The sequence below is a fragment of the Gigantopelta aegis genome, chromosome 14 (assembly GCF_016097555.1).
Source record: "Gigantopelta aegis isolate Gae_Host chromosome 14, Gae_host_genome, whole genome shotgun sequence".
NCBI lineage: Eukaryota > Metazoa > Mollusca > Gastropoda > Neomphalida > Peltospiridae > Gigantopelta > Gigantopelta aegis.
This window is the reverse complement of record NC_054712.1, coordinates 39,030,139-39,053,160: the sequence shown is the minus strand read 5'-3', so window position 1 is coordinate 39,053,160 and position 23,022 is coordinate 39,030,139. Positions and strand designations below refer to the sequence as shown.

Genomic DNA, 23,022 nt, shown 5'->3' with positions numbered 1-23,022 from the left:
ATTTTTAGGTCAAATAATTAAAATGTTGCACTACTAATGATTTTTATATTCTTTATTTTAAACTAATGAAATATAAGAACATACCAAGAACATACATTATAATTCATCTTAGCAATTTAGGCATCTACCTCACCTGTAATAGTATGCTCCAGCCAGTGCACCACGACTGGTATATCAAAGGCCGTGCTATGTGCTATCCTGTCTATGGGATGGTGCATATAAAAATTCCCTTGCTACTAATGGAAAAATGTAGCGGGTTTCCTCTCTAAGACTATATGTCAAAATGACCAAATGTTTGACATCCAGTAACCGATCATTAATTAATCAATGTGCTCTAGTGATGTCGTTAAACAAAACAAACTTCTTCTGTAATAGAATGCATATTGCAGCAGTCACGCTTGCAGCGCTCTGAACATTGACGTTTGTGTCAGAACAGAGCAGAACAGAACGGAACAGAACAGAACTTTATTTACTCTCATGACCCCCATTCGGTGGCATCAGAGGAACATAAATAATAATAAACATACAAATTGTCAAGATGATTTCAGAAATATATATACCACGATACAAACAGATGAGCAGCTAAATATTAAAAACAGTTAAAATTGCACGCAAGTCAAGAAGCACAAAATTGTTTGTTAATAATTGATATAAACTTACACATTTTTTTAAGAATACTAATATGTTTTGAGCTGAAGAGTTGCTGGAATTTGTATATATTTGGTCTATTTACATAGTATTTGTTACGATGTTTAATCTTTCTTGTTTAAAGTTTTTGCATAGAAATAGATAAAGTAATTCATCTCCAACAATATTGCTATTACAAAGCGTACAGTTTCTATTTTCATATAAAATATTGGTCCACCTCCCCTTTTCAACTGGTAAAAAGTGATTCGAAATTCTAAATCGAAACTTTTTTGTGTACATTGTTTTATCCAGAATGTTAAAATATGATTCTAGTTCCAATTTTTCTTTAAATATTCTATAAGTAGTTCCTTTGCTGGTCGTAAAGATGTCATTTCTCCATGTTTGTAGATACTGATCAGACAGTCTTCTCTTCACAACTCGTTTTAACCACTCCACTGATTTAAATGACTGCTGGTCCCAAATGTTATTCAATCCAAGCTGGTAAAATAGATCTCTGATGTTAATTATCCATTTATAATGCGTACTGAATTGAATAAAATCGTAATACATTATTTGTTAAGCCTTTACAGATGGTTTTAGGCTTTTAGCCGTTAACAGTCGTGACCAAAAGCAAATTATTCTTAGATATATTTTTAGAGATAGAGGTGATCGTCCATATTCACCATATTATAACATATATACTGGAGTACTTTTCCTGACAGGCGCTAAATATCGTAAGAATTGAATATGAATCTTTTCTATAATACTTATATTTTCAAATCCCCAAATTTTACAGCCATATAGTAATATAGGAACAACTATTACATCAAACAGCTGAGTCTATATTCTATCGACAAAGAAAGTTCATTTGACTTTTTTTAAATGTAAAACATGTCTTTTTTTGCCTGTTGTGTTAAACGTTTCTTGCATAAATTAAATTTGTTACTTTTTTAAAACCAGATACCTAAATATTTGTATTCATTCATGTTTTCTATTATTTGATTACCCAAATACAATATTTTCTTATAATCTTTCTTTGTTCCACCAAATATCACAATATTGCTCTTTAATGTGTTTATCGACAGGTGCCATGTTTTACAATAAGTATCATAAGCATTTAATACTTTTTGAAGCTCATTCTCATTTCTAGCTAATAATACAGTATCATCTGCATACAACATAACAAATATAGTTAATCCAATATTCAAATATATATCAAAATCAAATGCATTGATAGATATACCTGTACATTGTTGATGTTGTAAAAATTCTTCTAGATCATTCAAATACAATGAAAATAAAAGAGGTGATAAATTTTCTCCTTGCCTCACTCCTATATTACATGGGAAAAAATCTGAAAATTTACCATCTTTCCTAACGCATGACTTAATACCACTATACATGTTATGAATTATTCTGAACATTTCCCCATCTATGTTGTATTTCAATAACTTACACCAAAGACCAATTCTCCACACAGTATCGAAGGCCTTCATAAGATCAATGAATGCACAATACAACTTTCCTTTTTTCCTTCTCAATAATTCAAATAAAGCATGAAGTAGAAACACATGATCATTTGTAGAGTAACCTTTTCTAAAGCCAGCTTGGACTTTTGATAAAATATTGTATTTATCCACATAAGCAGTTAGTCTGTTATTAAGTACATTTGTAAATAGTTTACTAAAACAGGATACTAATGTTATAGGTCTATAGTTTTGAACATCATGTACATCTCCGCTGTTTTTATATATTGTAGTTATAGTGCCATTTAGCCATTCACTTGGGTATTACCACTATCCAGGACTAGGTTAAACAAAAAAATATAAACTGGTAAAAGTTTGTTTAGCGTAGTTTTTATATATTCGTTTAAAACATTATCATGTCCTGGTGCTTTGTATTTTTCAATTGCTTTACTGCTTTCTTTATTTCTTCATCTATTATTGGCTTGTTTAAAAAGTCATTCAAGTCAACTGCTGAAGCTATCTCGTTCACGTTAACAACATCATCATCTGTCTCAGCTTTATAACAATTGGTATTCTTAAAATAAATGAAAAATTCTTCTAGGGAGGGGCTAGATAATACTTTTTTGAACCTTTTATTATTTTTAAAATATGCTTATGGTCACTTTTTTTATTATAAGCAGTACTATGCTTTCTGATCGCCCTCTTGTACTTTTTGCTAGCAGTGATAACAGCTTGTTTATTGTCTTCGCTATTGTGTAACCGATAAATATGTTTGGCTCTGTGGAACGTTTTTCTAGCATTAATACATTCCTTTTTAAACCAAGGTTTGGGAACACTAGTAATCCGTTTACAATATTGTACATTGTTTCCTGTTGTTCTGACACCAAACACCGTCCTAGCCGACTGATTGAAAAGCTTGGTAATACTATTGACTGCATTGTCAATATTGACATTTGGTTTAAACAATATTTATTAGCAAATCAAATTTGGGATTGGCAAACAGGAAAGTGCCTATATTAAGGCCTCTCTCTACATTTAACAAATATACATGCTATACATCAAGATGGCTAGAACAATATTACAATAAAGATAACACGGATAGTTGGGGGAATAGAAGAGAGGAGTGTGTAGAAGAAACAAAGAATAAATAGCAAACAATTAGAATGGTTAAATGGTTAAATGATCTCGAAACGCTTACTATTAATAAGAAAATTCTGAACAGATTTAAATATATTTAAATCTCCAAATAGCAAAGTATGACACTTGAGATTATAATAGTTCAGTAAATGGGTATTGCGAGCTGCAACATATATTGGGCAAAAACATAGAAAATGTTCTGCACCTTCAACTGGATGGCCACAAATACAAGAAGGGGTATCTGTCACATGTACAAATCTATGACCATTCAAATCACTGGTACCCAAACGGAGTCGGCTATGTAGGAATATTGACATTTGGACTTTGAGTACTATTCACCATATCGTGCATGATACTGTTGACCTTGTTTTGGTTAATAATTTCAACAAAATTATTCTGTAATGATTTCTTCCATCTACATGGCTCTGTTTTCAAACTATAATTATTACTATATACTGGCAAGTCATGAGAGACATGGCTTAAGGTCAGATCAATTGGACAATGAATGTTGGAATATAATGGATCGAAATCACAAACTTTAAAACTTTGTACATATCTAAAAGCACACCGTGTACTTATTGCATATTCAACTGAACTAACTCCTTTACAAGTTACTTTGCCAATACATCTATCTTCACCAACTCGATCATTTATAAAATACAAATTATTCATCTGGCAAATTTCAATTAATTTATAACCATTGTTATTCGGCTTTCCTTTATCTTTGTTGTATCTTTCAAGTGATATATTTAAGCAGTGCAATAAATCGTCATCATCATCTAAACAATTTGAAAACAAGTTATTAATTTCAACAAAGCAGGTTAAATTTCTGTCAGTGGGGACAACAAGGAGTACAGATTTGTTTAACAGCAGTTTATCGGTTATTTCACAATGTATTGTTTGAAATGTGCCTACAGTATTGTATGGTGGTCCTTCTGGTGGGATATAAACAGTTCCTACTAACAAACTAGAATTGTTGTTACCCATATGTACTCGAAACCATAAAATGTAATCAGATGTGCTACATATATCAAAGTCAACACAATTAACATATTTTATTTTCACAGCTACACCAATCCCACCTGAATTTCTTAATGAGTAACCGTATCTATTATTCATTACATATTTATAGCCTGGTATGTCTATAAAATCAATATCACTTGTTTTTGTTTCACAAAAACACAAAATATCATATTTATTCAAAAACACTTGAAACTCGGGTATAAGTAATTTGGATTTCAACCCACAAACATTTAAAAACATTAATTTAATATCAGTTTGATCACACAGCTTATCATTTCCTGGGGATGACGTAACGGTGCTCTGATTGCATCGACCCCACTCAATTCAATTCAATTCTTTATTCAAACTTTGAGCAGTAACTGCTCATCAGTTGTAATTACAAATAACATGTTAAGGAAAGACGAATGAAAGGTGTAAAATAAGAATAACAATATAAACATAGCATTATTACAATCAATCAAAGGAGAATATAATAGAATAAGTGTAATTCGACTTTGTCTCTAAGTAACAATAAAATATGCTTCACGTTTTTTGAATACTTTCCATAGATATTTACCTAAATTACACAAATCTTTAATATTATTTGTACTTAGTAACTGTATTAATTTGAACATTGATGGACGCATCCTATAATATTTTTTTTAATATATAAAACTCTTAAATCGTTAAAATATGGACAGCATAATATACAATGAAACTCATCTTCAATCTCCCCCAGTTGACAAAATACGCAGACTCTGTTAATTCTATCAATATTATTATAACGTCCAACTTCAATAGCTAACCTATGTGAAGATAAACGAATTTTTGTGATGCACCTTTTATACAAATCTGGAATAGATTTCTTAAGATAGTTCTGTAAAATCATATCCTTTACTAAGAATTTATAAAGATAAGAGTATTTAGTCGACGTTTGTAATATGCCTGTTAGATTTTGCTTGCACTGATCTATAATTCTCTGCCATAATACAAGTAAATAAAACTTAGCATTTGCCAGTGAATCCTGGTTTAACCACAAATCGTAAAATCCTAGGGAGCACAATAGTTGTTTTATATGAGTTGCCCAATTATTATCCTTTTCACACTTAGACCTCAGTTCATCATAAGCAGCATGCAATATACAGTTATTTGTTTTAAGTAATTTGAACCAATATTTTAGCATACGATAGTTGCGTACATAGGACAGTGGATAAATACCTAGTTCAAAATATACCATAATATTATTTGTGGAGCCTTTAGCTTTTAAAATATCCTTACAAAAATCTAAATGTAACTTTTCTATTGAGTTAGCTTTATAGTATCCCCATATTTCACAACAGTAATACAAAATACTTGAAATGTACGTATTAAATAAGGATAAAGACGTCATTAAATTCAACAGTAGATGTTTAGTATTTCTTTTAAGTGCATACATAGCTTTTCGACCTTGGTCTGTAGTGATTTTATAATTAAAAGTTAAACCTAAATAAGTGAACTGATCTACATTATCAAGCAAAACACCATTGTAATACCACCTCTCATAATCTTTTATAGTACCACCGTTTCTAAACACTACAATCTTAGTTTTTACAATATTGAGACAGAGACTCCATTTTGTATTATATTGGTGTAACGTATTTAACATTGTTTGGAGACCTTCAACGCTTTTAGCAAAAATAACCATATCATCAGCATATAATAATAGAAAAAGGCTTAAATCCTCCTTTAACTCATAATCAGAACATGAACTACAAATAAATTCATTTTCTAGATCATTAATATAGAAAGAATACAATAATTTCTCCCTGCATTAAACCGACATCATTATTAAAAAATTCAGAACGAAATCCACTTATCGTAACACATGATTTTACAGATGTATACATACTTTTAATAACCTGAAGAAGCTTGCCTCTAATACCAATTTTAGAAAGCTTAACCCACAAGTTTATTCTATTTACAGAATCAAATGCTTTTTTATAGTCAATGAAACAGCAATAGAGCCTGTTCTTTCTTGCAAGCGTTCTTGAAATGATAGCGTATAATGAGAAAATGGCATCTGTTGTCCCCATTCCTCTACGAAAGCCAAACTCATCCGACCAATCTAACAATCTCTTATTGAGTATAGAAGTAAATAGTTTTCCTAGAGCACTTAGTAAGCTAATGCCTCTGTAATTGTTTGGGTCAGACGTGTCACCTTTCTTAAAAACTGGAACAATGACAGCGACACCCCAGGAAGCAGGGAATCTACCCGAATTTAAAATTATATTAAATATTGTTTTAATGATAGGGATTAAAGGCTCTTTGAATTCAATGAGAAATTCATTTAAAATAGCATCGTAACCAGCACTTTTATCACGTTTCAAATTTTTTATCGCCAATATTATTTCATCATCAGTTATTTCGCAATCTAGCTGTTCATACAAACTTTCATAATTTATAAAGTCCTCATCTGATTCAGCCTGCTTTCCTGAAGTGTTAGACTCTGTTTCAACTACTTCTTTAAAATGATCAAAAAATTCACATAAAGGTACGTTAGACTTTTGCCGTTTGGATTTGGAGAAATTACGATAAAATTCTTTAGGATTATGTATTCTCAAATATTCTAGCTGATTTCCCTGCCAACTCTGATATTTTCTTTTAAGACGTCTTTCTAATCTTTTATAAGCATTTTTACAGATATGCAAGTTATCATTATATTCACGAGATTTTCTAGAGTTAAAAATACGTAATGCCTCTAAGTATTGGTTGTATAAACACCTACACTCTTTATTGAACCATGGTTTATCAGTAGTTTTAGTTTTTATATTGTCCACCTTGGGCATATAATTACGTGTCTTATCACATATAAAAAAAGGATCCTTTATATCATGAAGTATATCAGTAAAATCATTAACCATTTTATCTATATCTCGCTGAGAACCTGTCTCCACATTTATAACACATGCATTCAATAAATCAATATTAACTCTAATTGCTTCCAAGCATACCTGTTTATGTTCACCAAACCATCTAGATTTACTAAGTTTACTCATTTCGGTATCTACAGCAACTGAGGTAACATTTGAATTAAGCATTACTATATTTTTCAAAGCAAACGTCACATGCAATGATGCGTGGTCAGAATACTGATTAAAGTTACATACAATAAATTTCTCTAACATAGAAAACCTATTACTAGTAGATAATAAGTAGTCTACAACACTTAAACCCTGTTGACCATTGAAACGTAAACTCATTAGCAAAACCGCTAGAGTGTCTACCATTAACAATACGCAATCCAGTAGCTTTACATAAATTCAAAAGTTTACACCCATAATTATTTTGCCCTCCATCAGGGTTCATTCGTGGTGATAACTCCTCGTCATTAGAATAATTAATTAGATCGTTTATATGATGAAGTAATCTAACATGAGGCTCATCAAATTTAATAAACTCATCTCTAGATGCAGTTCTACTATTAAAATCTCCAAATAAAAACACATCCCCAATCATAGAATAATACTCAATTGATTTTTGTAATTCTATAAACAGATCACAGTAATATAATTTGTAATAGGAAGATTTTTGAGGCGCTATATAAACAGCAGCTATAAAGATATCCTGGTTGAACTTATTCAATGTTTTATCTAATTTGATCCAAATAATGCTATCTAAACAATTTTCAATTATTGAAACATAAGGTATGAGTTTTGTTTTGTACATAATAAAAATGCCACCACCTTGGGAATATTTTCTTTTCTTAACGGGGAACGCTTTACACTCATACCCATCAAGGCTAAACACTCTGTACCCCCATCGTACCCCTATTCAGTAGAAGATGAATAGCTAGAAGTTGGCGCTTGGCGTTCGTGACATGTTCGCTTGCTTGGTGCTTCGGGAGATGATGTACCGCTTCTGTTGCGAGTTTGTCTCGTAGGGTTCGCTGGTTCAGTCGGCTTCTCCTTTGGATATATTCGCTTGCCGTCTATAAACAACTTGTCAGCAATAAACGAAATCTGTTGGTGGTTTTGTTTGGCCTCCCTAAACAGTGGGTACAATTGCCTAGACCTCTCGACGATCTGATGGGGATACGGCTTCATTATTCCATAGGGTCTTCCTTTTAACATGTACGACTTCCGGCGGACGGTTTCCTTGTCGTAGTAGCGCTCAAATCGGGCTACAATTTGTCTCGGTTTGGAGTTGAGTGTTTTACCGTCACGGTCTTTTTTCAATTTCCCTAATCTGTGTACTCTATCGAAATAAAGTTGTGAAGTGTCAAAATTCAGTTCCTTTTCTAAAAGTTGTACAAAATGTCCTCAGTATTTTCTTTATCATTTTCTTTGAGTCTAGTAAACAATAAATTGTTCCTCGTGGACCGTGTTTGTAGATCATACACGGTCTCTTGTAATTCAACTTTTTCACTGCTTAATTTATCTGAATTTACGCGCAGAATCTCCAGCCTTGCATTTATGTCGTTAATTTCTCGGGCGGTCTTTTGTTCAGAAGATTTCACCGCTTGCCTAATGCTCTCGCGTTCCTTTTTTGATGTATCGTAAGCATCACTAAGAAACTGACTATTTTCTAACACACCGACTCTTTCACATGTTGCTTTCAGTTCATTTGTAAGTCTACTGACATTGTTTTCAATATTGGACAACTTGTTTTCTGTTGCTGGCAAACACGCTAGCTTGACAGTCTGTTGTTCAATATTTACTAGCCTTTCCATCAAACTTTTGGCCCATGCGGGCGGAGACATAACGCTATGACTATCGGTATTCACTGACTGTTACTGAGCTTGGCCTGGCTGTGGAGTGTTCATCATGTATCTGAACTCTGCTTCCCCATGCTGCATCTCGGTCGCCATATTGGGTGTATATGGATGTCCGTTGTCAAACGTTGCACTATGCATACATCCACCATGATTCTGATTATGGCTCATAATTCACAGTTTTTGGAATAAACAATACTAAACACAAACCTCGGTTGTTTATATGCGAAGTAATAATGATCAAAGTGAGACAAGCATAGTTAAATCACAAAATTCAGCTGGAGCTCATCTAAAGACGTCTTGCCATCTTGACATGCGCTTACACTAAATTACAGGCCTGCATCAACCTGGGTATTTGCTGACATCACAGCAGCATCTGATCACTTGTATCACAGCTTCTGATGCTGCTTTCTCTGAACTAATTATTGGTTAATACATGTATGATCATAAACAAGTCTACAAACTGCACCAGCACAAGCAGAATCCTGGTTGTGCATAATAAAATGCATGTAGACATAATTTTAAATGTGTTATTATGTAAAGTAAAATATTCATATAGTTTGGAGCGTAGAATATTTTATTATATAACATTTAGTGAAATATCTTAAAATATCAGTGAAATAAAAGTGTTATCAGTCACTCGGTGATGATAACACATTTTAGAGTGAAAATTTCACTATTTCACTCTAAAATGTGTTATCGTCATTGTAGAAAGTTTATATTCACTGCAAGAAACCCGGAACTATTTTGCTGCTGCCATTTTAAAAATAAAGGTAAATTGCCAAAAGTTATATAATAAATGGAAAATTTCATGTTTTTTGTCAAATATGAATTATATCTCATCTCGTGAAGTTTGCAATCATATCACACTCGTCGCGCAAGCATATTTGACAAAAAAAACATAAAATATCCTCTATATATTTCACACAAATTGTGATGCAATGATATTCATCTGCAATCAGATGTTAACATATCGCCAAGATGTTAACATATTGTCGTCTGTTCTGCGTCCGAGGTTTGATTAGCAGCATTGACGGAAGAGTTCCGAGTGACTACCCGTCGTCTCTCCGTGATCTCCACGACGCTGTAACACGCCATTCCCACGACGAGAAAACCACCACAGATGTAGAGTTTTACGTCTGCACAGAGAAAGTCGTTGTAGGCGTACGTCAGCATAAAACCAAACGACTCCCAAAGACGATAGTTGGCGAAAGCTGCTTCGGTGTTTTCCGTAAACAGACATCCATAAAGTGCTGTGGGCAAAAATATAACAAATACAATTAGCTATGTATTTCCACAAATAATACCAAATGACAATTTGTGAGTGGAACTAGAGTAATGAAAGTTCCTGTTATGCTTGAAACCATTTATTTTTTTACTTAATCGGCTTTATCCCGCGAAGGTTAGAATGGCGAATGCCGCGATGCTCTACCATTCGACCTAAGCAGGATAAAACCGATATTTTAAAGGGACATACCCTAGTTTCAGCCCATGAAAATGCACACTAAGTCTAGCTAATCTACAAACCTGTAACACATTTGGATAAAGTTACAATTGAGTGAAACATGAGTCTGTGACTTTGAAATGGTGAAATACCCTCTAAAAATAGACTAAAACTCGACTCCATAACTGTTACTTCTCAGACACACGTGCGTTTTTAAAACTATGAGAAATCCATTTTGTGATATTAAAAACAACAGGATGACCAAAAACACAATGTACGGAAATGGATAATCTAAACAATAAAATCTAAGTATAGTATGATGTAAGTTATTAAAAACGGCTCTAATTATCACAAATATGTCTTAGTGTTTCAAAACTAGGGTATGTCCCTTTAAGACAGTAACCAGTTATTTTATTTATCTTGCAAACCACATGAAAGAAAAAAAATAATGAACTGAAGCGATTTTATTACACAACTTTGCCATTTTTCAGAGTAGTATGTCCACACGTACTGAAAGCCTTGTCGCCTATAATATCTGTACACCAAAACAAAATAGTTCTTAATAACAACAATTTATTTCTTATTTTAAAAATAAACATTATTCTCAATTTTTTTTTTTTTAAATCAAAACAATCAACTGGAAATAAAAGACTGACTAACTTTGAACAATACAACATTCATTTGCAGAAGTAAAAGTAGTTCCGTCCCAAAAAGCTATATTTGTGGTCATTAAATTCATGTGCTCTAGTGGTGTAGTTAAACATAACAAACACTAAGACTTGATGTCGAAATTACCAAATGTTTGACATCCAATACCCGATGATTAATAAATCAATGTGTTCTAGAGGTGTCGTTAAACAACAACAAAAACCCTCTCTCTTTAACAATAAGTGGATTCAAAAGCTTACCGTTAATCTGTGTTTGGATAACAGCATCACCCATCCCCCATATCGCTGCTAGGACGTAAAACACCATCAACTGGTCGGGGGTTGGACCCCACAATCGAAATGTAAATAGACATCCACCATGCACGACGAAAGCTGTAATAATATATGAAAAACGAAAAGAATATTGTGATTAAGAAAAATTGAGTTACAATAATAATAATAATGCAACAAAGCAGTTTAAGAGGGGTAGTATCGATATGTGCCAAGGGAGAATATCCCAATCAGAAATAACTACATGTACTTGAGTGGTCTCCTTTAGGCCCCAAAACACACCGAAGCTTAGTCTCGGTCTGGGTCTGTCGTATTTTAACGTCTGCGTCACCAATAACTGCTTTTATATGTTTACATATATTTTCTTCTATAAACACCAGAAATAAATATGAGAATCCTACTTTGATTAATAAATATTTGTCCTGTTGTTTATTAAGAAAATAAACTAAAATGTGGCTTTCACAGGCTACAGCTGTCAGTCTGGCAGTGTGAAAATATAGCACATGTACTATGTCGTCTGTTGCCAGATATGTAGTTCGCGCCAACACAGACACGGTGTGTTTTGTCAACGTTTCAACTGGTAACATACTTTAATTGCTTACAAACCGGCCTCGGTGGCGTCGTGGTTAGGCCATCGGTCTACAGACTGGTAGGTACTGGGTTCGGATCCCAGTCGAGGCATGGGATTTTTAATCCAGATACCGACTCCAAACCCTGAGTGAGTGCTCCGCAAGGCTCAATAGGTAGGTGTAAACCACTTGCACTGACCAGTGATCCATAACTGGTTCAACAAAAGCCATGGTTTGTGCTATCCTGCCTGTGGGAAGCGCAAATAAAAGATCCCTTGCTGCCAATCGGAAAGAGTAGCCCATGAAGTGGCGACAGCGGGTTTCCTCTCAAAATCTGTGTGGTCCTTAACTATATGTCTGACGCCATATAACCGTAAAGAAAATGTGTTGAGTGCGTCGTTAAATGAAAAGATTTCTTACTTTAATTGCTTACAAAGGTGTAAAACCAATCCACCGATATATCGCACTAACCATTAAGAACTAACCATTAACCCACTATCTTGAACACACTGCCCAACTAGCTGTGACATATATGAGCTCAGAATAACGTGCTTGAATCTTAATTGGATATAAGCATGAACATTAAGATTAAATTAACTAAAACCACAATGTGGTGATTTCCATAAGTCGGTCAAATTATAACGGTTGTAGTTTATTTATTATCTTAATTGGATATAAACAAGAACATCAAGATTAAATCAACTAAAAGCACAGTATGTGGTGATTTCCATAAGTCTATATATATATATATATATATATATATATATATATATATATATATATATATATATTCTGTCAAAAAAGATACGCATAGGCGAAATATTTCTTTAATATAAAGTGGCATAATTTCGTTATTTATAATCGTAACACAGTCAAATTTGACATGAGTATGTGACAATGTTCTTGCTATGGACTGACGGCAGTGGGGGTGTTTTCGTCACCAAACAGCATCGCACGAGGGCGCTGAAAGCAGTATCTTGTGTGGCCACCAGCAGCAGCAATCACTGCGCGACATCTCCTTGGTATAGTCTAAATGAGTCTCTGAATCCGGACACGTGGAATCCTAGCCCATTCTTCCTGCAGTACATGTGACAGTTGCGGAAGCGTCTGAGGCTCCGGGTCACGCTGGCGTACACGTCTGTCCAGTTCGTCCCATAGATGTTCAATGGGGTTGAGATCTGGCGATCTTGATGGCCATGGCAGCACATTAATGTTCTCATTTTGTAGGAAATCCATTGCTACACGTACCGTATGCGGCCTGGCATTGTTCTGCTGAAAGAGTTCTGTCTGTCGATCCAAAATGGGAAGCATGTGACGACGAAGAATTTCATCTCAGTAGTGTACAGCTGTCAGGTTGCCTTGTACGAACACAAGTTCACTTCTGTCGGTGTATGAGATGGCTCCCCACATCATAAGACTCCCTCCACCGAATCTGTCAACTTGGGCGACGCAGTTGTTGGCAAAACGTTCATTGCGGCGTCTGTAGACACGTTGTCGTCCATCACATCGCTGTAGAAGGAAACGTGACTCGTCGCTGAACCACACTCGCCGCCAGTTTCCCAAGTTCCACCCCTGTACATTCGTGCACCAGCGAACACGTAAATGTCGATGTTGACGTCGCAGGACAGGGCCAACATACGGTCTCCTAGCCCGAAATCCAGCTTCTCGAAGTCGGCTCCGAATGGTTTGTGCAGACACCCTTCTCAAACCAGGTATGCGTCCAGCAGTGTTCGTTGCTGTGGCAGTTCGGTGACGCAAGTGCAGTACCCGGATGTAGCGATCTTGTGCTGCAGTTGTTATGCGAGGTTTTCCACTTCTGGGCCGGTCTTCAGCTGATTGAAACTGCTGGTACCTGTCCCAGAGACGTGAAATGTGCTCTGATGGACGTTCATGTGGCGTGCGACTGCTGACTAATTCACCTAATTTGAGGCGGCCTATTGCAATGTTTCGATTCGGCAGGCTTAGTCTTGCCATCTTGTAACTCGTCTACGTCGAAATGGAAATGAGGCATCATTGCAAGCATTGCAGCTTTTAATACCCATCACTACCCCCAATGTTTTCCTCGAGTTTCACGTGCATTCCCAAAATTTGTTTTGTACAAAAAAACTATATTTTGTAAAATCAAACACTTTTCTTCTTTCCCTATCACCTATGCGTGTTTTTTTTGACAGAGTATATATATATATATATATACATACATAAATATGTATATATATGTATATATATATATATATATATTAATATGAACGCACCGAGAACAAAGAAAGGAATGTGTCCCACATACTGCACAAGCCGTCCAAAGCTGAAGGAACAGATGGCGTCCGTGATTCCGTAAACGATCATCACGTATCCGATGTTCCAGATGCCGAGAGAGCAGGTCACATACGCCTGGATACAAAGGTATGTAGTGAGTAGTGCATACTGGAAGGCATTATAACAAATGAGTACCGTACGGGGAAGGCCGTTTCTTTATTAAAATAAAAACAAAAAAAAGTAACTACAGTTCTGTTGTGGTAAAAACAAACCACCATGAATGGTCTGTTTAGCAAAATATTTACTATGGGACTGACCGCCATCTGCAGCTTGTGAATGTGTGAAATTAACCAAATTACTATTAAATAATTCACCAACAAAAACTCGAAGAGCTTTTAAATTAATGGTATTTTACAATATGTACAATTATCTATCTATCTATCTATCTCTCTATCTCTATCTCTACCTCTCTCTCTATCCATCCATCCATCCATCCATCCTAATCTATCTATGTATCTATCTATATATATATATATTTCTACGACTAAATCTAATACAGTTACGAATTTGAATTTGGAAAGAGCCTTGCTTCCATTTCATCAAAAATCTATTTTATATCTTTGTAAGATCCTTTCACTTTTATTCCAGTAACAATTCTAGTTACGTCTGTAGTAGTTTTTATTCTCTAGCATTCTGACTTACTCGCGTAAAGGTTCCCCAAATTAATCCTTGTTCTACGCCACTGTAAATAGTCAGTGGAACCAGAAGCTTTTGAACATGACTCTTGAAGAGATGGCTGAAAGTGGCAATCAACAGACGAAAGGAAATTTTCCTGCTTGAAGCTTGCTGTTTGTCAAGGACAATCTTATCCAGAAAGACACTAACGAAAATAATGGCAAAAACGGATAATCCAGTAGTGATGCCGCAGACGATATAGACCTGAGGATGAAAGAAAGAAAGAAAGAAAGAAAGAAAGAAATGTTTTATTTAACGACGCATTCAACACATTTCATTTACGGTTATATGGCGTCAGACATATGGTTAAGGACCACACATATATTGAGAGAGGAAACCCGCTGTCGTCTCTTCATGGGCTACTCTTTTTCGATTAACAGCAAGGGATCTTTTATATGCACCATCACACAGGGTAGTATATACCACGGCCTTTGATATACCAGTCGTGGTGCACTGGCTGGAACGAGAAATAGCCTAATGGGCCCACCGACAGGAATCGAACCCACACCGATCGCGCATCGAGCGAGTGTTGTACCATTGGGCTACATCCCGTCCTCCTGAGGATGAATGCATCAACTTTATTACAACAACATTTCACTACGTGTATGCCATTACGTCTGTTATTGTTTCAAAGAAAATCTCCTTTAACATTATTATGAATGAATGAATGAACGAATGAATGAATAAATGAATAAAATAAAATTATACTGACATTCTAGTATAAAATTACATCGGCTATTGGGTATCAAACGAAGTTGAGTATATGAAAATCATTATTTATAATGAAAAGAAAAGACAATCATTATGTAAAAACCGAATAGAGCTGTGAAATCTACAAATATCAAAGATAAATATTCGAAGAATTTTCTATAAAAAAATGTGTTCTTTAAGGACCTGAATTGACAAATTTGTATTAAAATTAGAAATACATTCCCCTAACTGTGCCTTTGGAGTATGCATAAATTAAGTGGCTGAAATTTATAATAGCGTATCCTGTGAAAGTAAATTCTGAGTTTTAGCACTAGTGATCCTGTCCTTGAAGACAAATGTAGAATATCTCTACTTAGCAACTACTGGGGATTTGGTACCTTGTACATCTAAGGAAGGAAGGCAGGAAATGTTTTATTTAACGACGCACTCAACACATTTTATTTACGGTTATATAGCGTCTGACATATGGTTAAGAACCACACAGATATTGAGAGAGAAAACCCGCTGTTGCCACTTCATGGGCTACTCGTTTCGATTAGCAGCAAGGGATCTTTTACATGCACCATCCCACACAGGATAACACATACCACGACCTTTGATATACCAGTGGTGGTGCACTGGCTGGAACGAGAAATAGCACAATGGGCCTACCAACGGGGATCGATTCCAGACCAACCGCGCAGCAAGCGAGGGCTGTACCACTGAGCTGCGTCCGAGTTATTTCCAGATAGCTCACGTAGACTCAGTCTCTTCATCTATTTAGTCTGATGACAGCTTTCATAAAGCTTACCTCAAAGACCACTAAGAGATACAATATAAGCACCTTTTCATCAGAAGGTCTTAGAGCCTCGTTGCCTTTCTGAGGACAATAGTTGGCACCACACAGCGCTAGCTCTTTGTGTGACTTGTTAGGAAAACTGGTAGAATTTTCTGGACGTTGGCTGAATACTTCAGATGAAATAAGGTTTCCCCATATTTGACCTGCAAATGAAGAGTAAAACAGAATCTCCACCATCATGACCAACATACTGTCGTTACACAAAAGAGGTAGACCTCCACCCCGACAAATACAAAACAAAGGTTCCTATGTTGGTTCTTAAATGCCCCTATTGTCTACTTCAAGAAAAAACTATATTACTATATGGTTCTGTTAGAAAACTCCACCATAATGACCAACATACTGTCGTTACAGAAAAGAGGCACCCATCCCCGATAAATACGAAAAAAATGCCTTTTGTCTACCTCAAAACCTATATTATTATATGGTTCTGTTGGAAACTCCACTATGTTGACCAACATATTGTTGTTACACAAAAGAGGCAGCCCCCCCCCCCCCCCACACACACACACACACACACTACTACTACCACCACAACCACCACCACCAACCCCAGACAAATACGAAAACTTATGGGCTATTGAATGTCAATCAATACTTCTGACATATAGTTTTAGAGGAAATCCGCTTAATTTTTGCATTAGCACACAGAAAGTGATCTTTTAAGGGATTAATCCAGGCATTTTGTGGTTTAGAACATAGGCCCCTTAGCAAAAGAAAGTGGCACTGAAAACTTCCAATTTCTACACTAAAAAGCCACATATATAATTATATCTGTTCTAATAAATTAATTTAACAGTAGTGTACTGCATCATTCAATTGCCTGAAAACATATTCCAAGAATGATTTACTGGCGGGCATAGAACACTGGTGAAAAATCCTTGCTAAATCACTTTTATATGCATTTTCCCCACAGACAAAACAGCACATACCACAGCCTTTAATATAGCAGTCGTTGCGCACTGGCTGGGACAGTGGGGGTGGTAGAGAATGGATCCACCAGAACATCTCAGGCGACCACGCTACCCACTGAGCCAGATCCTGTCCCCGGTTTTACTAGTAGGCCACCCATGTTGCCGTTTTACCAGGGCTTCTAGACTGTGGTAGCCCCACTTCCATGATTAGTGATGTTCAGTGTTGGGCTAGTAAATAACTGCTATTGCCATGCCAGATGGCTAATGGGCGGGTTTGTTGTTGTTGTTTTGTTTGTGTTTTGTCAAATGTTGCAGTTACGTCTATTTTGTAAATATAAATATCCTGACCCCACCTCAACCCCCAATGTTAGTGTTTTGAAGCTCTATCTCCCTCTTTAGGTGACATATCTGATTATTACTATTATTTAGTAAAATTGTATTAACTTAAAGAAAAGTAGGGCTAGTTAATTTTTAATCGTGGCTAGTAAATGTTTTAAATCACTGATCCCATGGCTAGTGCATTTAAAAAAAAAAAATCTAGAATCCCTGCGTTTTACTAACTTTGAGCACCACATCATACTAGCCCTCCACCTTTCTACCAACTCACTTTACTTACTAGTCTGCAACAATCCAAAGAAGATTCCGAAAAACAGATTGATGATGGCGTCTTCGGATATCCCCGTCATTTTGGAGTACCACACACCTATCTGTGTGAGGTACGTGCATTTGGCAGACCACACCGAGGCAGCGCCAAGACCAATGGACACAGCCGCTGGACCCATAAGCTCCCAGATCGCGTAGAAATTGGCCGCGTTATACAGGGCATACCCTACCATGGATATCGGGATGGTCCACTTGCAGCCAAGCTTGGCTATCATGATGGGCGCCAAGAACATACACGACGTGATGAGAGAGGCGTAGATGATGGCAACGGAACCGGATCCGACTCCTTCCTCCTTGTTCAGACTCGACTGCAGATTTGATATACAGAAGAAAGCTGTGAACAGGAAGACAAATCCTATGCTGAGTACGGCCACATTCTTCAAAATCTTATTCCTGCTCATCGGAGACACAAATGGCTCTGTCTCCGGGCGAGTTTTGCCCGGGCGAGTCTTGCCCACCCATGATGAAGGATCTGCTGATTCTGCATACGACAGGGATGCAATCTGCGAACAGAAAGTTATCTATGTGGTATGATCTTTGCTATATTTTCATTAATCCTGTTCTTACAATTCTCTACAATTTTCAAAAAATGTGTTATCCTATTATCGTGGGGGGGGGGGGGGGGGGGGGGGGGGGTTCCGTCTAGTTTTCTGTGACAATATGAAACACTTCAGTTTGTAAACTAATGACCTTTGCTCCATTAGTTTCAAGTGATGTTTTTTTTATTTCTTTCTGCTACTCGTCATATTGTTACAGATATTAATTTTCATACCTGTAGCTAATGAAATAATAACATTATTATTAGAGATATCTCAGAACAATTCGCTATTTTCTTTTGGTCATTTTTGAAAACATGAAACTATCCTTCCTTGATCCCAACAAATTTAACAACCATCTCGAGTTTTGGGGTTTCTGGTTTGTTGTTGTTTTTAAAAAAAAATATTGGAGAATTGGGGGGGGGGGGGGGGGGGGGGGGGGGGGTATTATTATTTTCTCTTCTTCTTCTTCTTCTTCCTCGTCTTCTTCTTCTTCTTCTTCTTCTTCTTACTATTAATATTATTAATTACAGCCGAATTAGATATATGATCTTACTAGTAAAGAATAGAAGATATTTTTATTATTTTAATCTTGTTTCCGCGATATCCACTTATATAGGAAAATTAAAACAGAGGATTAGAATCAATAAATCCTGTTCTTACAATTCTCTACAATTTTCAAAAAAATGTGTTATTCTATTATCTGGGGGTTTTCCGTCTAGATTTCTGTGACAATATGAAACACTTCAGTTTGTAAACTAATGACCTTTGCTCCATTAGTTTCAAGTGATGTTTTTTTTTTTTTTTTTTACTACTTCTCATATTGTTACAGATATTAATGTCCATACCTGTAGCTAATGAAATAATAACATTATTATTAGAAAGAGATATTAGAATCAATAAATGCAACAATATACTTAAACTTAATAACCCAAACGATATACAAATTCGTTTGAATAAGTTTAAATCTTGAAAGAATGGCATGACGTCTCGTCTGACTGGACTTGGTAACTTTTAAAATGTATTTATCAATGTCAATATTAGATTAAAGCACGACTGACCCAACCCTGACACTGCCATCACTGCCATATTTGTTTATGGGATTAATACATTATATATATATAGATAGATAGATAGATAGATAGATAGATATGTATATGTATATATCATTTTTGATTAAAAACGGACTTGGTAACTTGGTGCAATGATACAAATACAATAACACAAACAAAATGAAAAACAAAATAAAATAAGACACACAAGAAAGCCATTCTTGTTATTTTCGGGACTCCGGGGGTGAGACATAGCCCAGTGGTACGATCGATCCCCGTCGGTGGGCCCATTGGGCTATTTCTCGTTCCAGCCAGTGCTCCACAACTGTCAGTACCGTAACGAAAAATAAGATAGGATAAGATTTCCAACATTCTCCTCTAGGACAGTGTCCGCACTAGAAAGTTTGGCATAGTTAAGTAGCTTTAAACTTACTATACACAGTTTCCTACCATGTATATCAAATGCCGTGGTATGTACTATCCTGCCTGTGAGATGGTGCATATTTAAAAGATCCCTTGCTGCTAATAAAAAAGAGTAGCTCACGAAGTGGCGACAGCGGGTTTCCTCTCTCATTATCTGTGTGGTCCTTAACCATATGTCTGACGCTATATAACCATAAATAAAATGTGTTGAGTGCGTCGTTAAATAAAACATTTTTATTCGGGGCTCCGCGTAGTCTTCGTCACAGTGATTGTGCAGTAGGTTCAAATCCTTCTGGCTGACACTTTCTGTTTTTAATATTATATTTACTGGGTCGACCTTTCCGTGGTGCACTGTTTGAACAGTGTTTGCCCCCGACTGCGTGTTTAACCTCGATGCAATTTAAAAATTGCTGAATACTAATAAAATAAAAAACAACCTAATAACAAATAATATAAAAAAAACATTTCGTCATTGTTGATGGTAACATAAAGTACAAATAGATATTAATATTTGTAATTTAATATAATAGTATACTGAATTAGACCGAAATAATTCAAAACTACCAAATAAAGTATTCGTACCGTTTCACTTATTAAATCGAACTTCTTAAAATCTTAAATACAGTATGTTTTTGAAATGGCAGGAAACTGTGTATAGTAAGTTTAAAGCTACTTAACTATGCCAGACTTTCTAGTGCGGACACTGTCCTAGAGGAGAATGTTGGAAATCTTATCCTATCTTATTTTTCGTTACGGTACTCACACAGTATTACGGTACTGACAGTTGTGGAGCACTGGCTGGAACGAGAAATAGCCTAATGGGCACACCGACGGGAATCGATCATAGGCCGACCGCGCATGAGGTTTAGCGCTACTGGGCTACGTCCCACCCCTAGTTAACTTTGAATATATATCCATATGTGAGGTAAATATTTTCGCGGATCGCCGTATATCGGACATGTATTGTACAGGTAGGCATGGGGGAATAGTGTTAAAACGAATGGAACTGCCTAATAAATTTGTTTGTTTTCTTATTTTGCTGTTGTTTGGTTCAGAAAATTAATTTACAAAGTATTGCAATTTCATTTTTCAAATTTCTTCTTTTTTCCTTTAAGAAAGACAACATTTCAGTAGTGATGTTTGTCAGTACCGTAACGGAGGTCAGTACTGTAACGTGTAAGTCAGTCCCGTAACAGGTAAATAAAATCATTCATGTGTGCTCCAAATGTTATTTTATTTCATAAATTATTGATGCAACATCTCGTTTCAAACAAAATACTTTATTCAACGGTGAAACTTTTCTACTGCATCGAAACTACCTCAAGATTTTCCTTTTAAAAGTATTCATTTTGCACGTTGTTTAAAAATGTGTCACTTTAAATTAACTATTTATTATTTAAAGCCGTTAGAAAGAAAAAAAAACCAAGAAGCTCAACTTGTAGAAAACCTTTCAAATTTAATTAGGGCTAAAAAGTTTTGATGATGTATGTTTTGTTATTAATGTGTGATTCATTTTACAATCATGTTATGGTACTGACAAAATGAGCCGGTGACCTAGTTTTGATACGGTCATTTATTATTTTTTTGAAAGAAAAGTGCGTTGCAATAACTTTTAAAATTTTAAAAAATTTTTTCCCAAAATGAATTGTCGTCCACTTCCAAGGAAATTTCTTTTTCAACGAAAGTAACCCTTCAAAATTAAAATTATAAACTTTAAACAACAAAAAAAACAAAACGTAAATTTAAGATTTCATTGAAACAGTTAACAAACAAAAAAACAAAACCAAAAAAGGAATATATAATTCCAGGAAGTAAAAAAAATCCACTTGAAGGAATAATTTTATTGCCCAAAGGGGAGAAAAAAAACCCCCAACAGAATTTTAAATAATGTTGTAGGCCCTAAAAGAAAAAAAAAAACCCCCCAAAACGTAATTTTGGTTTTATTTTATTCAGGGCCCCCCCCAAAAAAAAAAAACAAAAAAAAACCCTAATGTTTAATTTTTAAGTATTTAATATTTCCCCCCCCCCCCCCCCCCCCCGGGGGCCCCCCCATCCCCCCCCCAAAAACCAAAAAAATTACCCCCATCCATCTTGTTTATTTTAATTTCCCTAAAGGAAACCCCGAAATAAATTAATTTAAATCTTTTTAATTGTTCAACTTTTGTAATTAAAAGTTTTAAAAGCCCCAATATTTGGTTTATCCCGGGCAGAAAGTTTGGGTTTGTTTCGAAATAAAATTGAAATTAATCCATCGGCTGGATTCAAACTTGGAAATTTTAAAATTTTCAGGGGAAACCGGCCCTTATGGATGGATGGGTTACGGCTAAGAAAACTTGTGTGGGACCCCGCTTTTCTTTAACCAAAACAACGTCCCCCAAGAAAGGGGACACCGGGCAACTTCACGAAAACCTTCTCCGCGCCCCCACCCACCTTTTTTAAATGAAGGTGGGATAAACGTCCCAATAATGGAACCAAACGACGTGGAAAAAGGTCATTCCAAACGCAACATCTCCATTGTTTCCCTGGGTCCTGGTCTTCCCGGCGAATAAAAACCCGTTACCGAAAACGATTTCCTGCCTTCCCTGTTTGGGTTTTCCCCTTATCCGGGGGATTCCGTGGTTTTTCCCTTTAAACGAAAGTAGGGTCTTTAGGGTGCTTTCCCACACGTCCACGCCCCCCCCCAAAACCCAGGGGCGGGCCGTTACCGTTTGGAAAAGCAAATAAATTCCTCAAATGTAATGCCTTTGTTTGTGTTACCCTTTTTGGGGGTCATTGCCACAAGGGTTTCAAAAACCCAACCTTTGATGGAGCTGGGTTACCGAAGTCGGGCAATTTTGGCCCGGTTAGCATAAAAAATTTAAATTCCACATTTACTTACGGGATTTTTGTGTTTTTAGATTTAAAAAATAAACAACTGTTCACGTTTGAAAATTTCCCCGTTTGTATTGATAAAAGATGTACCGA

At 35.8% G+C, this 23,022-nt stretch overlaps 1 protein-coding gene across 1 annotated transcript in view; it reads right to left on the bottom strand.

Annotated features, from left to right (window-relative positions):
* Positions 1 to 3,045: 3,045 nt before the first annotated feature.
* The window catches only part of LOC121388119 (protein unc-93 homolog A-like), a 45,285-nt gene continuing 25,308 nt past the window's right edge, over positions 3,046 to 23,022 (bottom strand). Inside the window, exons 2-7 of the mRNA XM_041519344.1 lie at positions 18,001 to 18,550; positions 16,456 to 16,613; positions 14,889 to 15,125; positions 14,186 to 14,321; positions 11,335 to 11,466; positions 3,046 to 10,235 (exon numbers count right to left, since the gene is read on the bottom strand). Coding sequence (XP_041375278.1) covers positions 9,967 to 10,235; positions 11,335 to 11,466; positions 14,186 to 14,321; positions 14,889 to 15,125; positions 16,456 to 16,613; positions 18,001 to 18,448 — 1,380 coding nt within the window. The 5' untranslated portion in view covers positions 18,449 to 18,550 and the 3' untranslated portion in view covers positions 3,046 to 9,966. The remainder of the gene's footprint in view (positions 10,236 to 11,334; positions 11,467 to 14,185; positions 14,322 to 14,888; positions 15,126 to 16,455; positions 16,614 to 18,000; positions 18,551 to 23,022) is intronic.